Below are 19,188 nucleotides of genomic sequence, written 5' to 3'. Positions count from 1 at the left end.
TGTGCTGATGTCTGAGAGGACTCCAGTCAACTCAACACCAGCCAGTTCAATAAGGCCACGGTTCACAATCCCACTAGCTTTTATTTCAGGACATAAACTCCAGTATCAACACCTTTTGATATCAACTGCTTATGTCTTCATCACTGTTGTTGATGTCGTCATCATCATCACCATCATCACAACCTGTCTAACCATCATCAACACACAAACACAACCTGTCTAACCATCATCACCTCACAAACACAACCACTAGCGCCAGTGTTTTGTACAGAGGTATAAGTCAAGGTAAAAACACATAGTATACGAGTCTGTGTGAAGGACGGAGAGACCAACACTCGTTAAACACGTTAAAAAATGACAGAACAACAAATCAATAGATGTGAATCCTGCAGGTCGAGAGCGGGACGTCTAGCTGATCAACACACGATCCCCTTAAAGGCACAACTGACATTGTCGCTGTAATGAATGAACGAGCAGCCGCAGTACCGAGCAGAAACATCCCGATAAGCAGGCGGCCCGCAGGCGGTGTGGCGATCAGCCCAGACACGGTGCTGCTCCAACACATGAAACGGGTCCATGTGCACCGGGAAACACGCACAAGATCATGTGTGTTAGTAAAGGGCTTCACACGGGACGGAGGTGTTTCAACTTTCCGTCCATTCAACAACATCTGCACACTGTCACACATCTAACCCGTGATGATCTAACGGCAGCCGTCGCGTTAGCGGAACTCCGACTGTGATTTCAGGATATTGGTCTATATAATGAAGGCGCCGAGGCTGCGGTACTTACTCGAACATCTCGGGTGAGTTAATCCCACTATAATCTGTCAATATGGCACTACGCTAAATCCGGTAGTGGCGACGTGAACGTCGGGGCCGTTTATCCGAGTCTCGCTTCATCCGTCATGATTCAGTGGTGAACACAGTCGTGCGGCGACCTTCATCTCCAAACATCTCCTCCGCTTCACTCTCTCCTACATGAAACGACGGTCATTTCTAACCGCGAGGATTACGGTTTAGTGTGGAGCCCAATACAGAAGAATGGAGGAGGGAGGGAAAGAGGGAGGAGGAGGGAGGGAAAGAGGGAGGAGGATGAGGATCTGACCAGGAGGCGGAGGTAAGGAGAGACAGCAGCTCTAGTGGAGCCATAATACAGGATCCCAGCGGCGTGCGTGGGCTGAAGGACACAGACTGGATCTACAACACCAGATCTTCACTAGTGCGTGTTACAGTTACAGTGTCGGTGTCGTTTATTCACACACACGGGACAGCGGTCACTAACGGACATCACGTTAACCCGCCAGCGGCGATCCGGTTTGTCCGGTGCCAAACCAATCCGTTACCCCCTCGGTCTCCTTCCCATGTCCTTAGATTACAGAGCACTAATCCCGTGTGTTCGGGTCTGTCTCTATAATCTCATATCCGTGGAGCACATTACAAATCTTAGTTCAAAGAGCACAAGGGGGGGGGGGGGGGGTTGCTTACAATATATAGGAGAGAGGGATGGAGAGAGAGAGTGATGGAGAGAGAGAGGGATGGGACGAATGTAAATAGAAGACAGAAATGTCTACTCTTTAAACTGGCTTTAATAACTGCAAAAGCGCACTCACACTGGGGGAAAAGTGACCATGTTTCTAGTCTAGTTCTTCAACAACACACAGACACTTTTGAACTTTCTATTTTTAACTACACCTTTTATTCATTTTAGTTGTCCACAAGATTTAGTTTTGAATGTCTCCAGGTTGTGGCATGTCTGATGGACGGACAACAGCTAACATCACCTAGAAGGCAGAAGAGAGACGTGCCACACATGGACACACATATCACACACGAATCCTGCCGGTTCCCCACTTCCACACCCAGAATCACAGCGTCTTATCCACGTTATCGGAGACACATCTGCACGCACACTTGCTTGGGGGAGAAAAACAAGACATAAACAGGTTCCAACAATCTGCAAGGAATTGTGGGTGATCTGTGAGAGAGAGCCAAGAAGTGTCTAAAGCCCATGGGAGTAGAATCACGGGGGGGGACAGACATCAGCGTTGACCTCCCTGCTGCCAAAACCAAACTGGGAAATCCCATGGAAATAAAGGAGAGAAGCTAGTGGATTGAGAACAGGACGACTGTACATTTCTCCACAGGTGAACCTCCTACATATGTTCAAGAAGGTACCAGAACACACGTAGATCGGTGGTACAACACCACTCATGAGCTGTTTAAATTTAATGCATCAAACTCCCACATATCACCACATGTCACTAATCCCCATCCTGAACGCGTTGTGCAGTATGGAATAAGGGCCTGTTAAGACCTGAAGACTGAAGAAGTAGTTCATGTGGTTACATATTGTTCAGGAGTCGATAAACAAATGTTTGACTAGTCTGGTAAGACTACAGCTTATCTTAAAACTTTCAGTCAATTAGCCTAGTGAAGTCCAAGCTAACCTAACACAATCAAGGTAACAGTGCAGTAAAGATCATTTCAAACAATGAGTATTTTTAAATAACTAAACATTTGAAGAGATGGAATACACCAAAACGGACCACTCTCTTAGCAGACCACTCTCTCTGGTTCACATGGAATGACTTATTTAGTACAGTGACCAGTGGGTTTTATTTTATTTTTTTAGATATTTAAAAATGTTTTGCCCCTTTCAAATATTAGCATACAGATAAGCGTACTAGTGTATTTTAGGGGTAATAAATCACATATGTTCAAATTAATTTTTGAGGATGTAGTATGGGACTGTATTGAAACTAATCAGTTAGTTGAAATCACTCCTAATAGTTTCAATTTAAATCACGTATTTAAAGGTCCCTGAAGCTCCTGCACTTAACGGTAGTGTCTCCACCTCCCACGTGACGTCTTCTGAATCAGGTTTGCTTTAACATATCTGATTCAACTTATCAGCTCAACCTGTCAATATTTTTCTTCCTGAATGCAAATAACTTTTTTTGAAACCCCAAATTAGCAAGCAGCTCTGAACCTTTCAGGGTTAGGCTAATTTTAGCACCAAACACCAGATACTGCTGGGTCACGTAGCAACCAACTCAAAAGAAGAAAAGCAATTAGGCTAAATCTAACAATTAAACCTTCCAGACTGACAATTAAACTGACAGTGGAAAAACCCAGCTGCTGATACAAATGTGCTTACACCACTTCCAGTGTTTTTTATTTTTTCCCAAGTGCTGCATGTCTGTATCACTTACCAACCACAAAGCCTGTACAAGGAGCAAGAAAGATGCATTGATCTCGTCAGATAAACCCTGCGTATAGATAACACAACAAACAAGGCCAACAGTCAGCAGCTCTCACCTGATCTACACGCCGGTCAGCATGCAGGTTTATTTGAGCCCCTGAATATAATCTCACAGCACCCAACAGACTGCACAGGGCCCAACGGCTCTGCAGCCGTAGCCATACGCCAGTAGACCAAATAACCACCACGTTACAGCATCAATCAGTGTCTAACAAAATCTATTAACACTCCTTCTACAATCACACAACCCTGGAGAATGTGTAGTTTTAACACAATATGACCTAATAACCAGTTAAACTCATGGAGGCGAGACAATGAATTATTCAGGTGTACTAGAATGGAGAGACCTGCAGCACAGAAGGTATTTTAAAACACAGAGTGGGATGTTCTGCTCAGGCTCAAAGGTCCCTAATCTGGTTTTAGAAGATCCCTGACAGTTTTGTTATGTCAACTGGCTATCAAGGGGCTGACTGAAGTGTTTTAGGAGCGTAAACATGTTCTACAAATGTACGTGGTATGGGTCCACGACACCTGGAATAATCATTAAACATGTCTGCATTAATACCATAGACAGATGTTAATCTCCCTCTCCATCACCCTGTGTGACCATCACCCCCCTGTCCTCTTAATTATATTTAGGCCTAAATCAATTCACACAATCTGGAGCGTAACATACTGTATATGCTACAGCTGGTTTAGTCCTTATGGATACCAGTTTATTTAGATCAGTGGCTATTTTTTGTTAAACTCGTTAACTTTGAAGGAGGGTGTTTGGATAAAACACACAGCTTTAGTAATACTATGGGACTGACACTGAAATTTTGAAATCAGGTTGTAAAATCTTGTATTATTATACTGTATTATTGTCATCATCACCATAAACCGAGACTTCCAAGAAAGCAACACTGGTTGTTTCACTTTTTCCCCCAACATACCAGATCCAATGTACACTAATTACGAAGCACCTTATAAGCTTAATCAGCTGTTATATCACAGAAAAGGCTGAACTGTAAAATGCTGGAGCTTGATCGTTCTGTCTGATCATGGATAACCTTTCATATGGACTACCTATTAATTTATCAATTAGAGTTTTGCATATGTTTCTAATTATATTCCAAACTGACCGGCTCTAGCGCGATAGCTAATGGCACAATAGTCCAATAGTCACAATTGTCAAAGTCAAATATCACTACTTGTATAAATTTATACTGATTTTAAGAACAGAAAATTTTGAGTAATGACATGAACGTTTTCAAGTCTGAGGTTGCAGCTGCTGGTGCACGACTCTGTCTTGTAGGGTCACGATCAGGACACAAGCAGGCTTAACATTCTACATGATGCAAAAAGACCCAATCGGTGTAGGCTATAGCTATAGAAACACACATTTAAACACCAATCAATAAATAAAGAGAATGACATTTAGCACAGTGTGATCTGTACCGCCTGACTGATTAAATGTTAATACCGAGTGGTAAGGAACATTCCAGTACGTCTGCTCAAAATAAACGTGTGGTGCTCAGTGCCTGGATGGACCTCAACTGCACCTCAAACACTTTAACAGGGACGAGGATCTCTTCTCCTCACCGGCGCCCCGCGCCCACATTTCACTAACGAGACTCCTTGACCTACACAGACATTCTCTATTTTTTTTTTTACAAGAAATTTTATTTTGACAAAAAAAAAAAAAAAAAAAACGAGAACTGGATAATTCCACAAATGCATCATACGGGGTCAAATGCGAACCAAAACTGAAAGGTAAACAGCAGGTCAGTAACGGGGTGAACGCAGAAGGACACTGCTGATAATGCATGCGTGCTGCACCTTCTGCCAGCCTTTCACTGGCATACTGCAGCTCCACCACACGGCTCTCTGATTGGCCCGTGATGACATCATAAAGAGAGCGGTAAGATCCCACAGGGCAGTGGTGATGTCATGCAGAGGGTAGCCTGACAACTGAGACTGAGGCCCCGCCCCCAGCTCACTGCATGCAGAAACGCTCTGCTCTATCAATACGCTTGCGTTAACCATCTCTCCTAACCCACAATCAGACAGTATCTGTGCACTGGTGGAATTTTAATGTTTAAATTACATTTTAACTGCGTGATAATCTGCAAATCTTATATTTGTTCCAAATGTTGTGCTTATTTAAAAAAAAAGACCATTGGGTTGAAACCATTTCATCCACATTGCCAAGATATACAATTTCTAAATCTTTTATGACATTAAAATCTAAAAAGATCCTAAAAAACTCCAAAAAGCTTCTGCTCCTGGAAGCAATTTCGTGTTCTCATAGAAGCAATTTTGGGTTGTGGCGCAAAAAAAAAAAAAGATATTTTTGTGTGTGTTTGTTCTTTTTAAGGGGGGGCAGGGGGCGGAGTTATAGATGGGGGCACACTGACCTGCAGCTGTCCCAGTCCGAGTCCTTGCTTAGCAGGCTGCGGATGGACCAGCGTGAACGCCTGCTCAGGGACGAGCTCCGGGAGCAGGAGCGAGACGGGGGCAGGAGCAGGGAAGTCGACCCCCCCAGCTCCCCCACCGCCACCTCCTCAAGCATCTCCCCTCGAACACCAGGCAGCAAGGCTCCGGACGCCGGGTTCCCCTCACTGCTGCTTGGATCCTCCGCCCCGCCTGGGTCACCCCCGGACGGGCTGTTTTCGTCAGCCCCGGGTTCTCGCAGATCCTCCTGCCGAGCGTGGGTTCTGCGCTTGTCGCGGGTGCGGGTCCGAGGATGGTGGTGCCGGGGTCGCGGACTGGATGAACAGGACCACGATTCGGTGTCGGATGACGGGGGGAGCACGTTTAGCATCGGGACTGAAATGGGTTTAGCCATGGCGCTTTCGGGGAATGGTGTGGCTGATTTCAACATCAAATCATGCGTAGGTTCATCCTGTGCTTTTTGCCTTCTTTTCCTCAACTAGCCCAAGGAATGTGAGCCCGTCTGAGAGAGGAGGCTCTTCAGGTTTCTGCACGTTATCATCAGAACTTCACTGATGCCGTCCACGTGCTCGTCCAGGCTCGTCAGAACTCCTCGTCCATGTTGGGAAGTTCCAGATAATTTGAAAGCAGCTCCAGCAGTGCAGGACGATACAGCGTCTCCTACAGCACTAGCAGCAAGTCAGTTACTTCCTCCCTGTCACACTCAGTAGCGCTGCAGGAAATAAGAGGCGGGGCATTTGCAGAACTTTAAAGAAGCTAGAAGTCGCCGCCCTCTCTTGCATAAAGTATTTTTTTTAATAGTGAACATTTTTGACATCTAAAAATAAAGAAGAATAAAAAAAGTACAACAAAAATTTCAAATGAAGTATAGAGGAAGTGGTGAAGGACCAATCATCAGCCTGTACTGTTACCACTGCTGTGTGTCCTTGTGTAATCACTGAGGCTCCGCCCCCTCTCTCCTTTCAGAGTAATCCAGGAGACGGGCCGCCCTCAAACCTGCCTCACTGACAGAGCAACACGCACTTCCCATGGCATCATTATCTATCAGGCCCTAAGGAGAGGAAACAGTGCGTTTGTAGTTAACTCTACTTTAAAGTCATTCATCTATAAAAAATATCAGAAATTTTAAAAATGCATTTATATTCATTATTAAGCAAATTTAATATTTAATATTTGAGTCAGTGTATCTAATGGTGATTCGTGTTGTGTACGCACATGTCATTTCAGAACGCTGCTGATGGGCTTTTAGACTGTAAGTGGTGACACTGACATTTGATAAGTCCTAAATTTGAAATATGACATTTTACCCATTGCCATAGGTACAAAGTGCAGTTATCAGAATTGCATTTTTGAAATTCCCTGTTCTATTTATCTATACTCTCCCTGTAAAGCACACACCTAATATGACAATGTCAGATGCTTCATATGCTTTTGCTAATTCACAGAATGTAGTTTTAAATACATTAGCAAAAATTCCAAATGTATTTTTTGTTGTTGTAGAGAAAAGGACAGTCTGACCCCAGTAAAGCTCGAAGAAGCACACCGAGTTGATCCCTTGTGCTGCAAATGACCAAACTGTGTTGGGATATCATGAAAACGCCTGTTTAGGCTTCTGTGCTCTCTACAGTGTTCATCAACTACGTGAAAGCACTGTGCAGCCTTTAGTATGAAGATGAAGAAATACAAGGCCTCTCTGGGAAAACAAGGCCACCAAGTGGAAGCAGCGTTCATGACAAAACCTCTTAGTCAAAATTACTTCAGCTCTTTTGAAAAAATAAAAGGATTGGGTGGAAATTAAAATAAAACAGCACAAACTCAAGTCAATCAATTAGAGTTCAGCAGGTCTCAGCTCTGCCAATAAAGCCCTCAAAATTAACATTTCACTTTAGACAAAAATGTTTCCGTCACTGGATCTATGACCATTGGTCTTTGCAACAGGCCAGTGTGTTCTGATATTATAAGTGTTTTTCAGGAAAAACCCCAGAAAAGAATCAGAGCATATAAGAGCTACCATTTAGACCCGTGATCAACCTTTGCCATCTGAACAAATTAAATATCTACCAACATAAATATTAGGCTACATAAAAAATGTTCATGTTCTTACGGCTTCCAGTTACGTAAAAACATGCAGCTGATGGAGCTCCAACTCCATTTATCAAATTATTGTTGCCTGATTTCATCTTTGTTTCTAATGTCACTGAATAAGGAGTCAGCAGCCACAGCCATCATCTCCTCTCCATCTGTGAATATTGTGTGTGTGTGTTCTTTCTCAACAGCCCATGCTTGGCCATTTTTGTCTGAGTCAAATTTGATGAGAGAGAATAAAAACACAAAAGCACTGTGTAAGTAATCGCCCACTAAACTACCTAGATTAGGCTATAAGCACTTACGCAGGTGGATGCATGATAAATGTGATGACAGCAGTCATATTACTCATATGTCTGGTACGACTGACACAGGAGATCTGGGAGATTGAACTTTCAATGATGACTGACTGGTTGTTGACCGGTGATTCAGACTAACACATTATCCTCTCAGTCTTCCAGATGTAGGAAGACTCCCTAGATATTGCAGACACTGCCCTCTACTGAAGAGAAGCGGCCCTAAAACATATTCATCAAACAACCTTTTTATAATACTGTCATAGTACATATAATACTACAGATATTCTGAAATCACTCATAAATAATGCAAATGAAAGGGAACACTATAACCGAACACTACAACCGGGTCTCTTCATCTTCTACTCCAACCACTACGGTGCTTCTACACAGGGTTTTTTTGTTTTGTTTTTACTTCAGTGTTTTCTTTATCCCTTTCATCTACACACCAGGCTGGCAATACCAACTGATAGTTTGGCATTGGGCCTGGATTCTCCCTGAACTGGTCTCTCCACAAAAGAGCAAACAGACAGAACAAGGGAACTCCACAACACCATGTGACTGTTGAGGGAACATTCGTGGCTCAGAAGAGCCTGTTATACCACCATTAACTATATGACTAATTATTAGCCATCTCAATATCTTTTTGGTTTAGCATAAATCAAAAATGTTGATTTATTAAGTGTGTGTACATGCAAATACTGCTATTTAGTTTAGATTTGTTAATTGAATCCAATATACTAATCATTTCAACATATTAAAGTTGCTATACAAAAACTGTCAGTATTTACAATCCACAGTGAATCAAATGGGAATGCCACAGTGCCAAAAGGCTTTTTCAAGAAACTCTAGTTAATTGGGTTATATTGGAGACTCACTCATTGTGTGACTGTGATCAACAACCAAGTTCAATTATTATTTTTATTTTTATTTTTTATTTTTATTGAATTTAGAAATAAATGTTCAACAGTCCCCCCAAGGTATTATTTGTGAGATACACTAAATGAACATGCTATATCACTAGCTTAAGTCTCTGTCTAGGTTTGCTTCACACATAATACTGCAGTTCCTTATACAGATTAAGTGGTAGAGGATTTGATCATTGCTGGGTTTTTTCTCTGATTCATTTTTCTCTGGCACTGTATTTGTATGCAGCAGGACAGTGAAAATGATGCCAACTTGACAAACACAAAAGAAATGTCCTCCAGACAACAGGCCACTGTACAATACAATAACACAATAAGACTTGTGAGTTAACAAACAGCTATGCGGGCAACCTATCCCAGCGTCTACCCATACCTTTAATCCCATAAAAACCTGTTAACACATGCTGCCAAACCTGCAGCACTACCACTGTCACTTTCTGAAAAACAGCACACAAATAATGAATTAAAACAGTTAATGGGTAGCACGATGTTAAACTGTTCATGAACAGTTAATGTAAAGTAAAAACAACCCCTCCTACAAACAGGCCTGATCAGTCAAGCTTGCTGGAGACAGATTGTAGCTATTTAATTAAGACACTTTTGAAAAATAGCACAGCGTCAAATGAAATGAAAAAACCACAATACCTGTTCCAGTTGAACAGGTATCCCTTTCAGCAGCAATAACATGATCCAAGCATTTGTGAAATTAAAACACACAAAACTGCAAAATAAGGGTTTTTTTTTCCCCAACGTGCTTTACTGACAGTGTTCACTGGAGTTCCACAACGATCAGCCATTTACAAAAGCAAGGACAAGCACTACGTCTACCACATTATCAGACAGTTTATGATCAAGCTAAATCTTACTTTCAGCTTTATTACCAAGTAATAAAACATTCCATTCAAACAATGGACTGACTGAAAGAAGATTTCAGGATCTCTGAAGTTTTTGGCCACAAATCTCAAACAAATAAGAGATAAAGCCGTAATATAAGCCGTAATAAAGCCAAAAACCAATGACAAGCTGAAAATATATACACCATATATACACTTACAACAGTACACACAGAACAATTAACCCATCTTATACCTTTCTTATATACCTTATACATAACTGTATTATTCAACAATTTATACATTTAAACTTACACATTATACATTTTTACACTACAAAAATCCAAATATCATATTACTTTACCAAAAAAAGAAAGCCCAGGATACATAAAGACTATCTAATATGGTCCTACCTCCCATTGGATGAATTCCCCCCACTGCGGTGGTGCAGCTCGGCCTCATAGGCGAGACGCGCTACAGTGCGCGGATTGATATTACAATCACACGAAAACATCAGCGTCCTCTTCCGCACAATCACTGTAACTCCGTGGCTCAGCTGTTTAGTTAACGGAGTATGTCCTCTAAACACCTTAGTTTTTTGGTAATATACTTTTAGAAATACACGCTAAATAAAACTCGCCCTATATCTAGCTAAACCTATTTTTTTTAATAAACAAAAAACAAAATGGAGTGCATTAACCATCTCAAGTAGTTTGCCAGCGTATGCTACCTAGCTAACTGCCTAAACTAACCGGCCGGCCGGCTAGCTAGCTTAGCTTAGCTTAGCTCGCTTCATGTAGCTTAACGGCAAATGACGAGAGCCAGTTAGCAAGCTAGCACAACAGCTAGCTATCGCAAGGTCTATAGTGCCGGCGAGGAAACGGGCACCATATTCCTTCTCACAAACAAAAACACAACAAACACACTGACTGTTTGTATTAGACGGACCATTTTCGCTGTCCCAGTAAAAGTAAAATGCTTGTTTTAGCAGATCCGCGCCATTACTTAAACCCGATATTTCCAGTTTTTTACAGTAAACGCTACAATACAAACGACAGCATCAAAACGCAGCGCCTCCACTAAGTCGATCAAAAGTTTAAGAGGGGGACATGCAGATACGACTGCAAAATATGATGCAATATTAGAGACTAATACTGAATCTGCATTGATAAACTAATAGAAAACATAATCTAGCCAATTATATTTATGATAAAAATTAAAACAAAACGTTTTTTTTAAATATTATTTAAAACCAAAATGTGAGCACCCCTTCCCACATCAACTTTATGGTATAATCGACAACCTGTAAGCAAGCAGAAATGTAACGGGCGATCTTGACATAGGCGTGTTCACGAAAGGATAACTGGCACTTCATACGTTTAGAAGACGTTTATGAAGTTATTTTGAAGTAACTTAAGTTTATTAGCTATATTCTTATAGCTTATTTTACAAACAATACATTAAATCAGTGTTGAAAAAAACTAATAATGAGATGCACTCAGAGTCGTCCTGCTTCAAACATTTTCTAGGCTAACATAAGCCCTATCCGGACGGGATTAGTTTCTCAGGGGGTCCTGGGGTAATTTTCTCTTTTACGGGGGGTCCTCTGTGATTTTAATCCCGTCCGGAACGAGCATGTCCGTGTTTTTCTCAGATGTCCTCAGAGAAAATTACAGGCGGAATTACCTACTGTTTTTCGCTGTACTCCGTGGTCGTCTGGTAATTTTAGTCCCGTCCGGATCCACATGTCTGAGTTTATACATGCAGACATCACCTCGCGTTTAATAAAACAGCTATATGTCCACTGCCACGCACCGTAGTTACACGTTGGGCGCGCGTTTTCACGGAGATCCACGTAAAGACAGCGGTGAGCGAAAATGGATTTACTGGATTTTTTAATGGATTTATTTTATTTTATTTAACGGATTTATTTAGCTATTTACATTCATTAGCGATTTTTTATAATGTGTTTTCTGTATTGGTTTAACAAAATAGCTTAACTTAAACGGAGATCTTAAATGCTGAACTGAACAGTAGTAAAGTTAAAAGTTAAAAAGGAATCATCAGAGTTGGCAGTGTGACATTATTAAACATGCTATCACGTGACAAGGCGATGTCATGTGACCGAGAAAGCCAAAAACTCACGGGTCCTCCTGTTTTTTCAATTGCTGTCCGGATGCAAGAGTTTTATCACTGAGTACAAGGGTGAAATATTTTTCACAGACGTCCCCCTGAAAAACTAATCCCGTCCGGATAGGGCTTTAGCCTACTTAAAAACAGGTAGGCTACCAGTGCAGTGTTATAATAATTATTTATTTTTTTCTTAAATTCAGGGTGCCAACCGACAATTTCAGGATTTGTTTACATTAAATTCTTACTAAACGTGCATTACCAGTGAGAAAGACCAGAACTGTGAAAACTGGTCTATAGGCATATTCAGGCTTACACTATATTGGTCTAGCAAACTTGAAGGTTCAATCCCACTAATATTTAGATTTTTTCGAATTAATACCATGGGATTTATTGGCAATAAAATGTCCTTATCGCAAAGTATGATAAAGGTAATTGTTTGATTTAGCCGATTGTGTATTTTGGGGTTGCCGCTTGCAGACATACATTTTGTTATATTAAAATTAGGCATACAACTAATGCAGAGATACACAGATTTATTTTAAACACAGACTAACACCCCCTTACCTTCATGGTCTGTTCCAGCCATTCTTCGCGTGACGCCTAACGCGTGTCTTTGTGTGGGGGGAGCTGGTGCACCTGGGGGTGTAGCTGGTGAGTGATGTCCCGTTCCCACCGTCTCACGTGACCAAGTGAAGGGTCACCTTGCTTTATTGGGAAGGGAACAGAACAAGAGAAAGCTTAGGCTAATCGTTTAATGTAACCTATATATACAAACCAATGAATCCTTGTTATAAAACATTTAGTCTTCTTTCTTTGACTATGTTAGGATGCCCGTTCTAAGCAAGCGTGTACATTTTCTTTTCCTCCGAAACATCCAGTGTTGTTAGGCTGTGCAAAGGTTTTTTTAAAGCATGACATGACTTTGCAGTTGAACGCAATCGCAGCGCGTAAATGTTTACTAGTCTAGTTTTAACTCACACCGATCCTGATTATAACTCCTCTGAACTCTTGCTATTTCGGGTCCGGTGGCGGAATCGGTTAAATGCGGTATATTGCCTCAGTATGGCACTGGATGTTTTGCACTCGAACGACTGAACGCCTCCTGGCCGTCAGGGAGCATCTGGCTGTGCGATCAGGGCTAAATATAAATACTGAACACGTGCGAGTTACTGGAGGAAACCAGCGCGCGGTCGTGCACGCGCGAGTTTATCTCCGCGCGCTCTTCACACGTTCCTCAGTTCGACGTCTAAATTCAAGGTCTCTGTCTTAACCCTATCCTGAACATGTCTTAGTTAAAACAACATTTACTCAGGAAGGGACAACACGTTTGTATCATGCATTACTTTACTTGCGTGAAGCACGTTTCATTAACCTTTTTGAAACGGCCTTGTTTACTGCATACTGACATTGACTCTTGGTATCAGTTCAGCAGAAGAAAACATACACTAGCCTTCTACAGAGGTTCTTCAATGTTTACACGCTCTCTTCGTTATTTTGACTTTCCTCTGTTGGGTGGTCAGTTATGTATCGTGAAGGTTGTTGTGGATGGGACACACAAATTGAGTGGTTATAAGGCCCAGTGCTTTTATCTTTAGATACAGACAAATCTATAAATTCATCATGAATTAAGTCAATTTAATCATTCCTGCTAGGCCTAGGTTTGTTTAACATTTGTGTTTTATGAAGATTGCAGTGTAAGGCTTTGAATTTAGATTACTTGAGCAATTTAAGATGACATGATTAACATTTTCACAGGCCTATGTGCTTGTTTATGAAGTTATTTAGAACAATACCAAGCACAAATACATAAATATAACAATGTACATTAACAAAAACAAACTAGTGAGCCAAGCCGTGTCTTGCAAGACATCTGAGCTTTCGTGTACTTCTACAAATAGCATAACACGACCTTGGAATGCCTGTATTGAAATGTATTTGTTTCTCGAAACTTGAATTAGGTAGTTAAAATATGATTTTAATAAGCAGTATATATTACATGTTCACTATTCACTAGTATAAATACGTTAGGTGGCTATTCAGAACAACCTCAAATTTACTGACACTATATATTCATTTTGTTGAAGAACAAAACTTATATAACTCCAGCCACTGTTTGCAAATGTGTCTGACAAGGTGGAAAATTGGAGTGGTTTGGATTGTTTTTAGTGTTGTGCTGAACCTGTTTGCCTGGACCTGGTATTACAGGGTCCACTGTCAATAGTCATTAATGTGTGGCCCTACAGTGGAGAAGAGGCTTTAGTCTCTATGCTTGAAAATGTGCAGAAATGATCAGAGGTGATAGGCTTCGTTTTGATTGGGCTTAGATGGGTTTTGACTTGGTTTGGTCCAGCACTGTGTTCAGCTGTCTGCCGATGTCTGCTTTATATATATTTCTTCTCTCTATAATTTATTTGATGTAGGCAATTTTGTGTGATGGTGTATGCCCTTGAGTTACAGTGACCTCCCTTCTTCCTGGAACAAAGCAATGATTTGGACACAGGAACAGATCTTTGATCATTTCTCTTTATTTGTTTGACTCGGCCTTCTGTCTCTTAAGCCAAACAGACCATAGCGCCCAGACTCGTTGGGCACCCAGCAGAAACACTCATTTTTTGAATGAATAACGGGAATACGCAACAAGATGGGCCCCGTCAGGTCTTGGAGTCCTGCACTTACTGGCCAGAAAGAGCCGATGGTCCTACGTCTCCATCTACTGGCAGCACTCTGTATTGCACACAGATCCGTCTTCAAAAGTTCTGTGAATATTTAAAGGCTATACTAAAATGCTTTAACATACCAAGTCATGTCAAGTCAAGTCATTCATTCTGTAAAAATGTAGGGTCTATACCAGAAACAACATTCGTTTAGACTTGAATATGTTAGAAGATCTTTAACCTGAACATTACACCGTATTTCTGTAGGCTACAGAGATATTAGTTTCACTCGTGCTAAATATGAACGTCCAAACCTGAAACTACTTTATTTGTGCTTGCCACGATTACCACAAACAACATAATATAAATTAAACTCACTTAAGGAATGATCCAGTTTTCTATTTGTTTGTAGGCTACGTACCAAACGTTGTTATAAATAAACACCAACAATTTTTGAATCGTAGAAAAAATATTTCCGAGTTGTGTAGATAAATGTTTGAAGACCTTCGACCAAATCTTAACTTCTCAAATACCACCTTGAATTGCTGGGGTGTCATATTAAGACTTAGATTCACACGGTCTAAATTTATCTCTCTTAAAAACGCGGGCTAGGCGGGAGGACGCTATTCTCCAAAAACCCCAGTAGACTTGGAATTGAGACGGAGATTGAGGGAAAACAGCGAAAATACAGTAAATCTACAAGTATTTCAGGGACATTGAAGTGAAATCTAAGAAGTGCGATATCGCACTGACGACTCAGCGAAGTGCGGCCTGTTATCAGGATCAATAAGACATTTACCAGCTGACACTCGCTAAAGTTTTTGGGAGACAATATCTTAATCCAGTTCAGAGCCAATCTTTTGAAAATGTCTCTACAATTCAAATCATTTTTGTCTGTGGTGGTGATTTTTATATACGGTAAGGTGACAAACATTTTTGTAACATTTAAAATGTTTTTTTTTCTTTAGAAGTGCTGTAAACTTGTTAGACTTTTTTTAGAGTTACATTTACAGTGAGACTCTCATGCAGGATTGATTATGTAAATATAACTGGGCTAAAACTAGTAAGCAGTAATAGTCGCAGTTTTTACTCCAAAGTCTGGGACACGTGTTGTTTACAGCTGACACAATTTGCTAGAGTTTAAGCTTTGAGTACATTTGTTCAAACTACTCCTGTTTGAACAATTAGCCAGCTAAGCCCACACAAATATTTTACTGTTAGCCAGTTATGCCCACCCTAATCTTAAAATACTTCATTTAAAAAGAAGCAAACAACCTCAATTGCGTAGGGTCCGTGTGGGTGCAGGTACTGATTCCAATCAACCAGGATCATCACTGGTACAAATAATTATTTTATTTGACTTTTTCACTAAAACCAGCTTAATTCAGTGTGCTTAGAGCTAAACTGACCGCCTCCCCACTTCCCTCTCTTGTGGCTGTGTGTTGTGTCTGTGTCTGTGTTACTGCCCCCTACTGGCAGGGTGGGCAGCACCTCTGTGCTATGCTGCCTGTGTGGAGGTGGACTCTCTGACAGAAGCGGTGGCTGGGGGGAGCTTCTTACTGAGCTGTATCTCATGTAAGAGGAGGCAGGAGGTCCCTGCTTCTACTACTGTGGACTGGCACTTCAGACCCTCTGGAGCTGACGTGTTCACCCATGTGAGTGTGGATTACAAACACATGGTGCCCATGTCCTCATGAACACACCATAAAGATTCGGTGACATCCTGATGTCAACTGGTATTGAAACCTCAGGGGTGCAACTTTACACTGAGTGTTGTTTTGCCCACACAACTAATTCTCAGTAATGAACCGAAGCAGATGGATTTCAGAAGGGAAAGCTACAAATTCAAATACGCATTTACAGTGTAAAGTGTAGGCGGTAGAGAAATTCAAGCTTGATTTGTTTGAGTGCTGATGCCAATCTGTGCATTTACTGTTACGAGCCTGTAAGTTCACAGAGCTTTGAGTTGCTACAGACGAGCCAGATATAATGACCAAGTGAGACATCATCTAGTGCAGGGGTACTCAACTAAATTTGTCCGCGGTCCAATTTTGGCAGATACCTGTGACCTGAGGTCCGGTGCGGCGGGAGTGGCAAACATAAGTTGTTGAGCGGGGGGGGGCTCCGGATCCAGATCGCGGTCCGCCAGTTGAGTTCCCCCCTGATCTAGTGTGTTGTTGATCCACTGGGGCCAAAGCTCTCGTGTTCACGCAGCAGTGTGGATCATTTACACCGAGACAGGCAGCTGGGAGGGTCACGCCACTGCACAGGGAGTCAGCTGCTCCAGATTCTGATCATCGTCTTTTCAAGCCTATGATGATTTAAACCAAATATTCCAACACTGGGACAACAATGAGCTCTTAGCGCGCTGATGCTCTGGTGACTAAAGTATGCACTCTGTTTGGTTTAAGACAAAGAAGGTTGTAACAACATCCATTCAAATATAGACTATGTCAAATATAGACCATGCTTCTGCCTATCTAGGCTATGCTTCTGCAAATACATGGCAAATACTTTTGTTTGGCCACCCCAAACAAATATTAGCGAATGCAAGACTCTGTAAAAGCATACTAAATCTAAATCTAACCCACCCAATCCAGTTGAGCAATATCCCAATATTAGAGACATCTATGGTACATTAGAATGATTGTAGGTCTCTAGGTTCACCATTTGACATTCTAAAAATAAGAGGCTCCTGTTTTTGCATCCCTACTTTACTGAACTGTGCTTGTGTCCCGGCTAGATCTTCCATTATGAGCACCCAGTTTCAAACGTTCTCCATGATGACTTTGAGAATCGGCTTGAGTGGCATGGGACGAAAGGGACAGAAGATGTTCAGTTGGGAGCCGTCCTTCTCCGTAATGTCACATTCAATGACACAGGCACCTACATCTGCTCGTTTGACCGCACACTATTCCTGCCTGTGGGGGATTACCAGATCCAAGTCCAGAAAACAGTTGAGCTGACTGTTGTTCCAGAAGGTGGTGTCTTTGTTCTCAGTCAATTTTACATTCATTTACCAAACATTAATTTGTTTTTTTATGAAGTGATCACAAGTTTATTAATATCTTCATAATAATCATTATTATGATCTCTCCTGTCTCATTTGCACTCTCGTGTTGTTTTGTTCTCTCCTGCGTCCTCAGCCAATCGTGAGTTGACCTCAGTGATTTCGGAGATTATGATGTACCTGCTGATCGTCTTCCTGCAGCTGTGGATCATCGGGGTGCTCGTGCACTGCTATAAAAAGATCTCAGCAGAAAATGAGGCTCGGGACGCCAGGAAAGCTTACTTTGCACAAAAAAGGTGAGATCCATCCTTTGTTGCTCGACCCTTTGAAAGGGAATTCAAACTCATTCATATTCACCTTTATAATGCATAAATGTGATATATGACATATGATATGTGATTCAGAATGACACTAAGCTCCAGATTTATTTTCTTTACAGACAGTCTATGGTGAAGGACAACTGTGCCGGCGTGCACCTGGAATAACGTCTCCTTTGCCAGTATAGTCATAGTGTTGGTGCTCAGGCATACCAATGGTTAACAATCTGGTTGGGATGTTTGTAAGATTGTATAGATTTTGAAGTTACATTTACTTACATTCAGAATTAGGTTCTGTGCCTACATATTTCTGTAAGCATTAACAAAAGCTGTTGATAGCAGGTGAACCCAGGGCTGTGAAAATTTTCATTTTGTTGCATTATCTTAATAACATTTTCAGGAATATTACAAAAGGGCTGCATGAAAAGTTGAGGCATGTGTTTCCAACCGTAGTGAGATTAGTGTAGTTGGCCACAACAATTTTCTCCTCAGCGAGTGAGATGAAACACATTAGACTGTTGCTACACACTTAATGAATAATCACAAGAAGAAATGTGTATAAACACTTTGGCTTTATGATATTCTCCTTGTATTTTTATCAGTGATGTGTTTGAAAATATATATAATTTTCATAATCATACCTTACTATGTTTTACAATTTACATGGCAGGATTATTGTTAGATTGTTATTAACAGTTTTATTAACAATAAAAATGCCTGTATGTGAATTTGGTTTTTGTTTGTTTGTTTTGTTGCTGAGCTTCAGGTGACTGCAGCAAATCACAATCTGTTTTATTAAAACAAAGTCCATGTAATATTTGTCAGCTAAAATACTCATCTGCAGCTTCCTTAATCAGAAAGGCGGGATTATTGTAGCTAAATTACATTGCTGTCTTTGTAATGCTGTGAGGGCTGTGATTGATGTGTGTGGTATGTGAGGGCTGTGATTGATGTGTGTGAGGGCTGTGATTGATGTGTGTGGTGTGTGTGAGGGCTGTGATTGATGTGTGTGGTATGTGAGGGCTGTGATTGATGTGTGTGGTGTGTGTGAGGGCTGTGATTGATGTGTGTGGTGTGTGTGAGGGCTGTGAGTGATGTGTGTGGTATGTGTGAGGGCTGTGATTGATGTGTGTGGTATGTGAGGGCTGTGATTGATGTGTGTGGTGTGTATAAGGGCTGTGATTGATGTGTGTGGTGTGTGTGAGGGCCAGCTGAGTACTGGGTCATGACTGAG

At 41.3% G+C, this 19,188-nt stretch overlaps 2 protein-coding genes across 7 annotated transcripts in view; one reads left to right on the top strand and one right to left on the bottom strand.

The window, feature by feature from the left end:
* gramd1a (GRAM domain containing 1A) overlaps positions 1 to 13,110 on the bottom strand; it is a 32,376-nt gene extending 19,266 nt beyond the window's left edge. Inside the window, exons 1-4 of one of the 5 annotated variants that reach the window (XM_077013262.1) lie at positions 12,952 to 13,110; positions 12,538 to 12,678; positions 6,612 to 6,751; positions 5,664 to 6,412 (exon numbers count right to left, since the gene is read on the bottom strand). In XM_077013262.1, the coding sequence (XP_076869377.1) occupies positions 5,664 to 6,130 (467 nt within the window). In that variant the 5' untranslated portion in view covers positions 6,131 to 6,412; positions 6,612 to 6,751; positions 12,538 to 12,678; positions 12,952 to 13,110. Of the gene's footprint in view, positions 1 to 792; positions 1,314 to 5,663; positions 6,752 to 10,253; positions 10,929 to 12,537; positions 12,679 to 12,951 lie in introns of those variants that run through there. The other 4 variants (XM_077013264.1, XM_077013263.1, XM_077013265.1 and 1 more) reach the window with 4 other exon arrangements.
* LOC143519630 (sodium channel regulatory subunit beta-1) lies at positions 11,403 to 18,682 on the top strand. Of its 2 annotated transcripts, XM_077013269.1 has the most exons (6): positions 11,403 to 11,707; positions 12,556 to 12,624; positions 16,107 to 16,282; positions 17,371 to 17,608; positions 17,774 to 17,933; positions 18,077 to 18,682. In XM_077013269.1, exons 1-6 carry the CDS (start codon positions 11,638 to 11,640, stop codon positions 18,120 to 18,122), a joined length of 759 nt encoding a protein of 252 aa, XP_076869384.1. In that variant the 5' UTR covers positions 11,403 to 11,637; the 3' UTR covers positions 18,123 to 18,682. The 2 variants fall into 2 exon arrangements, with proteins under 2 accessions (XP_076869384.1, XP_076869385.1); XM_077013270.1 differs by lacking the exons at positions 11,403 to 11,707; positions 12,556 to 12,624 and adding an exon at positions 15,150 to 15,545.
* The last annotated feature ends 506 nt before the right edge of the window (positions 18,683 to 19,188 follow it).

This window comes from Brachyhypopomus gauderio, chromosome 7, assembly GCF_052324685.1.
Source record: "Brachyhypopomus gauderio isolate BG-103 chromosome 7, BGAUD_0.2, whole genome shotgun sequence".
NCBI lineage: Eukaryota > Metazoa > Chordata > Actinopteri > Gymnotiformes > Hypopomidae > Brachyhypopomus > Brachyhypopomus gauderio.
This window is presented reverse-complemented; position numbering and strand designations above follow the sequence as displayed.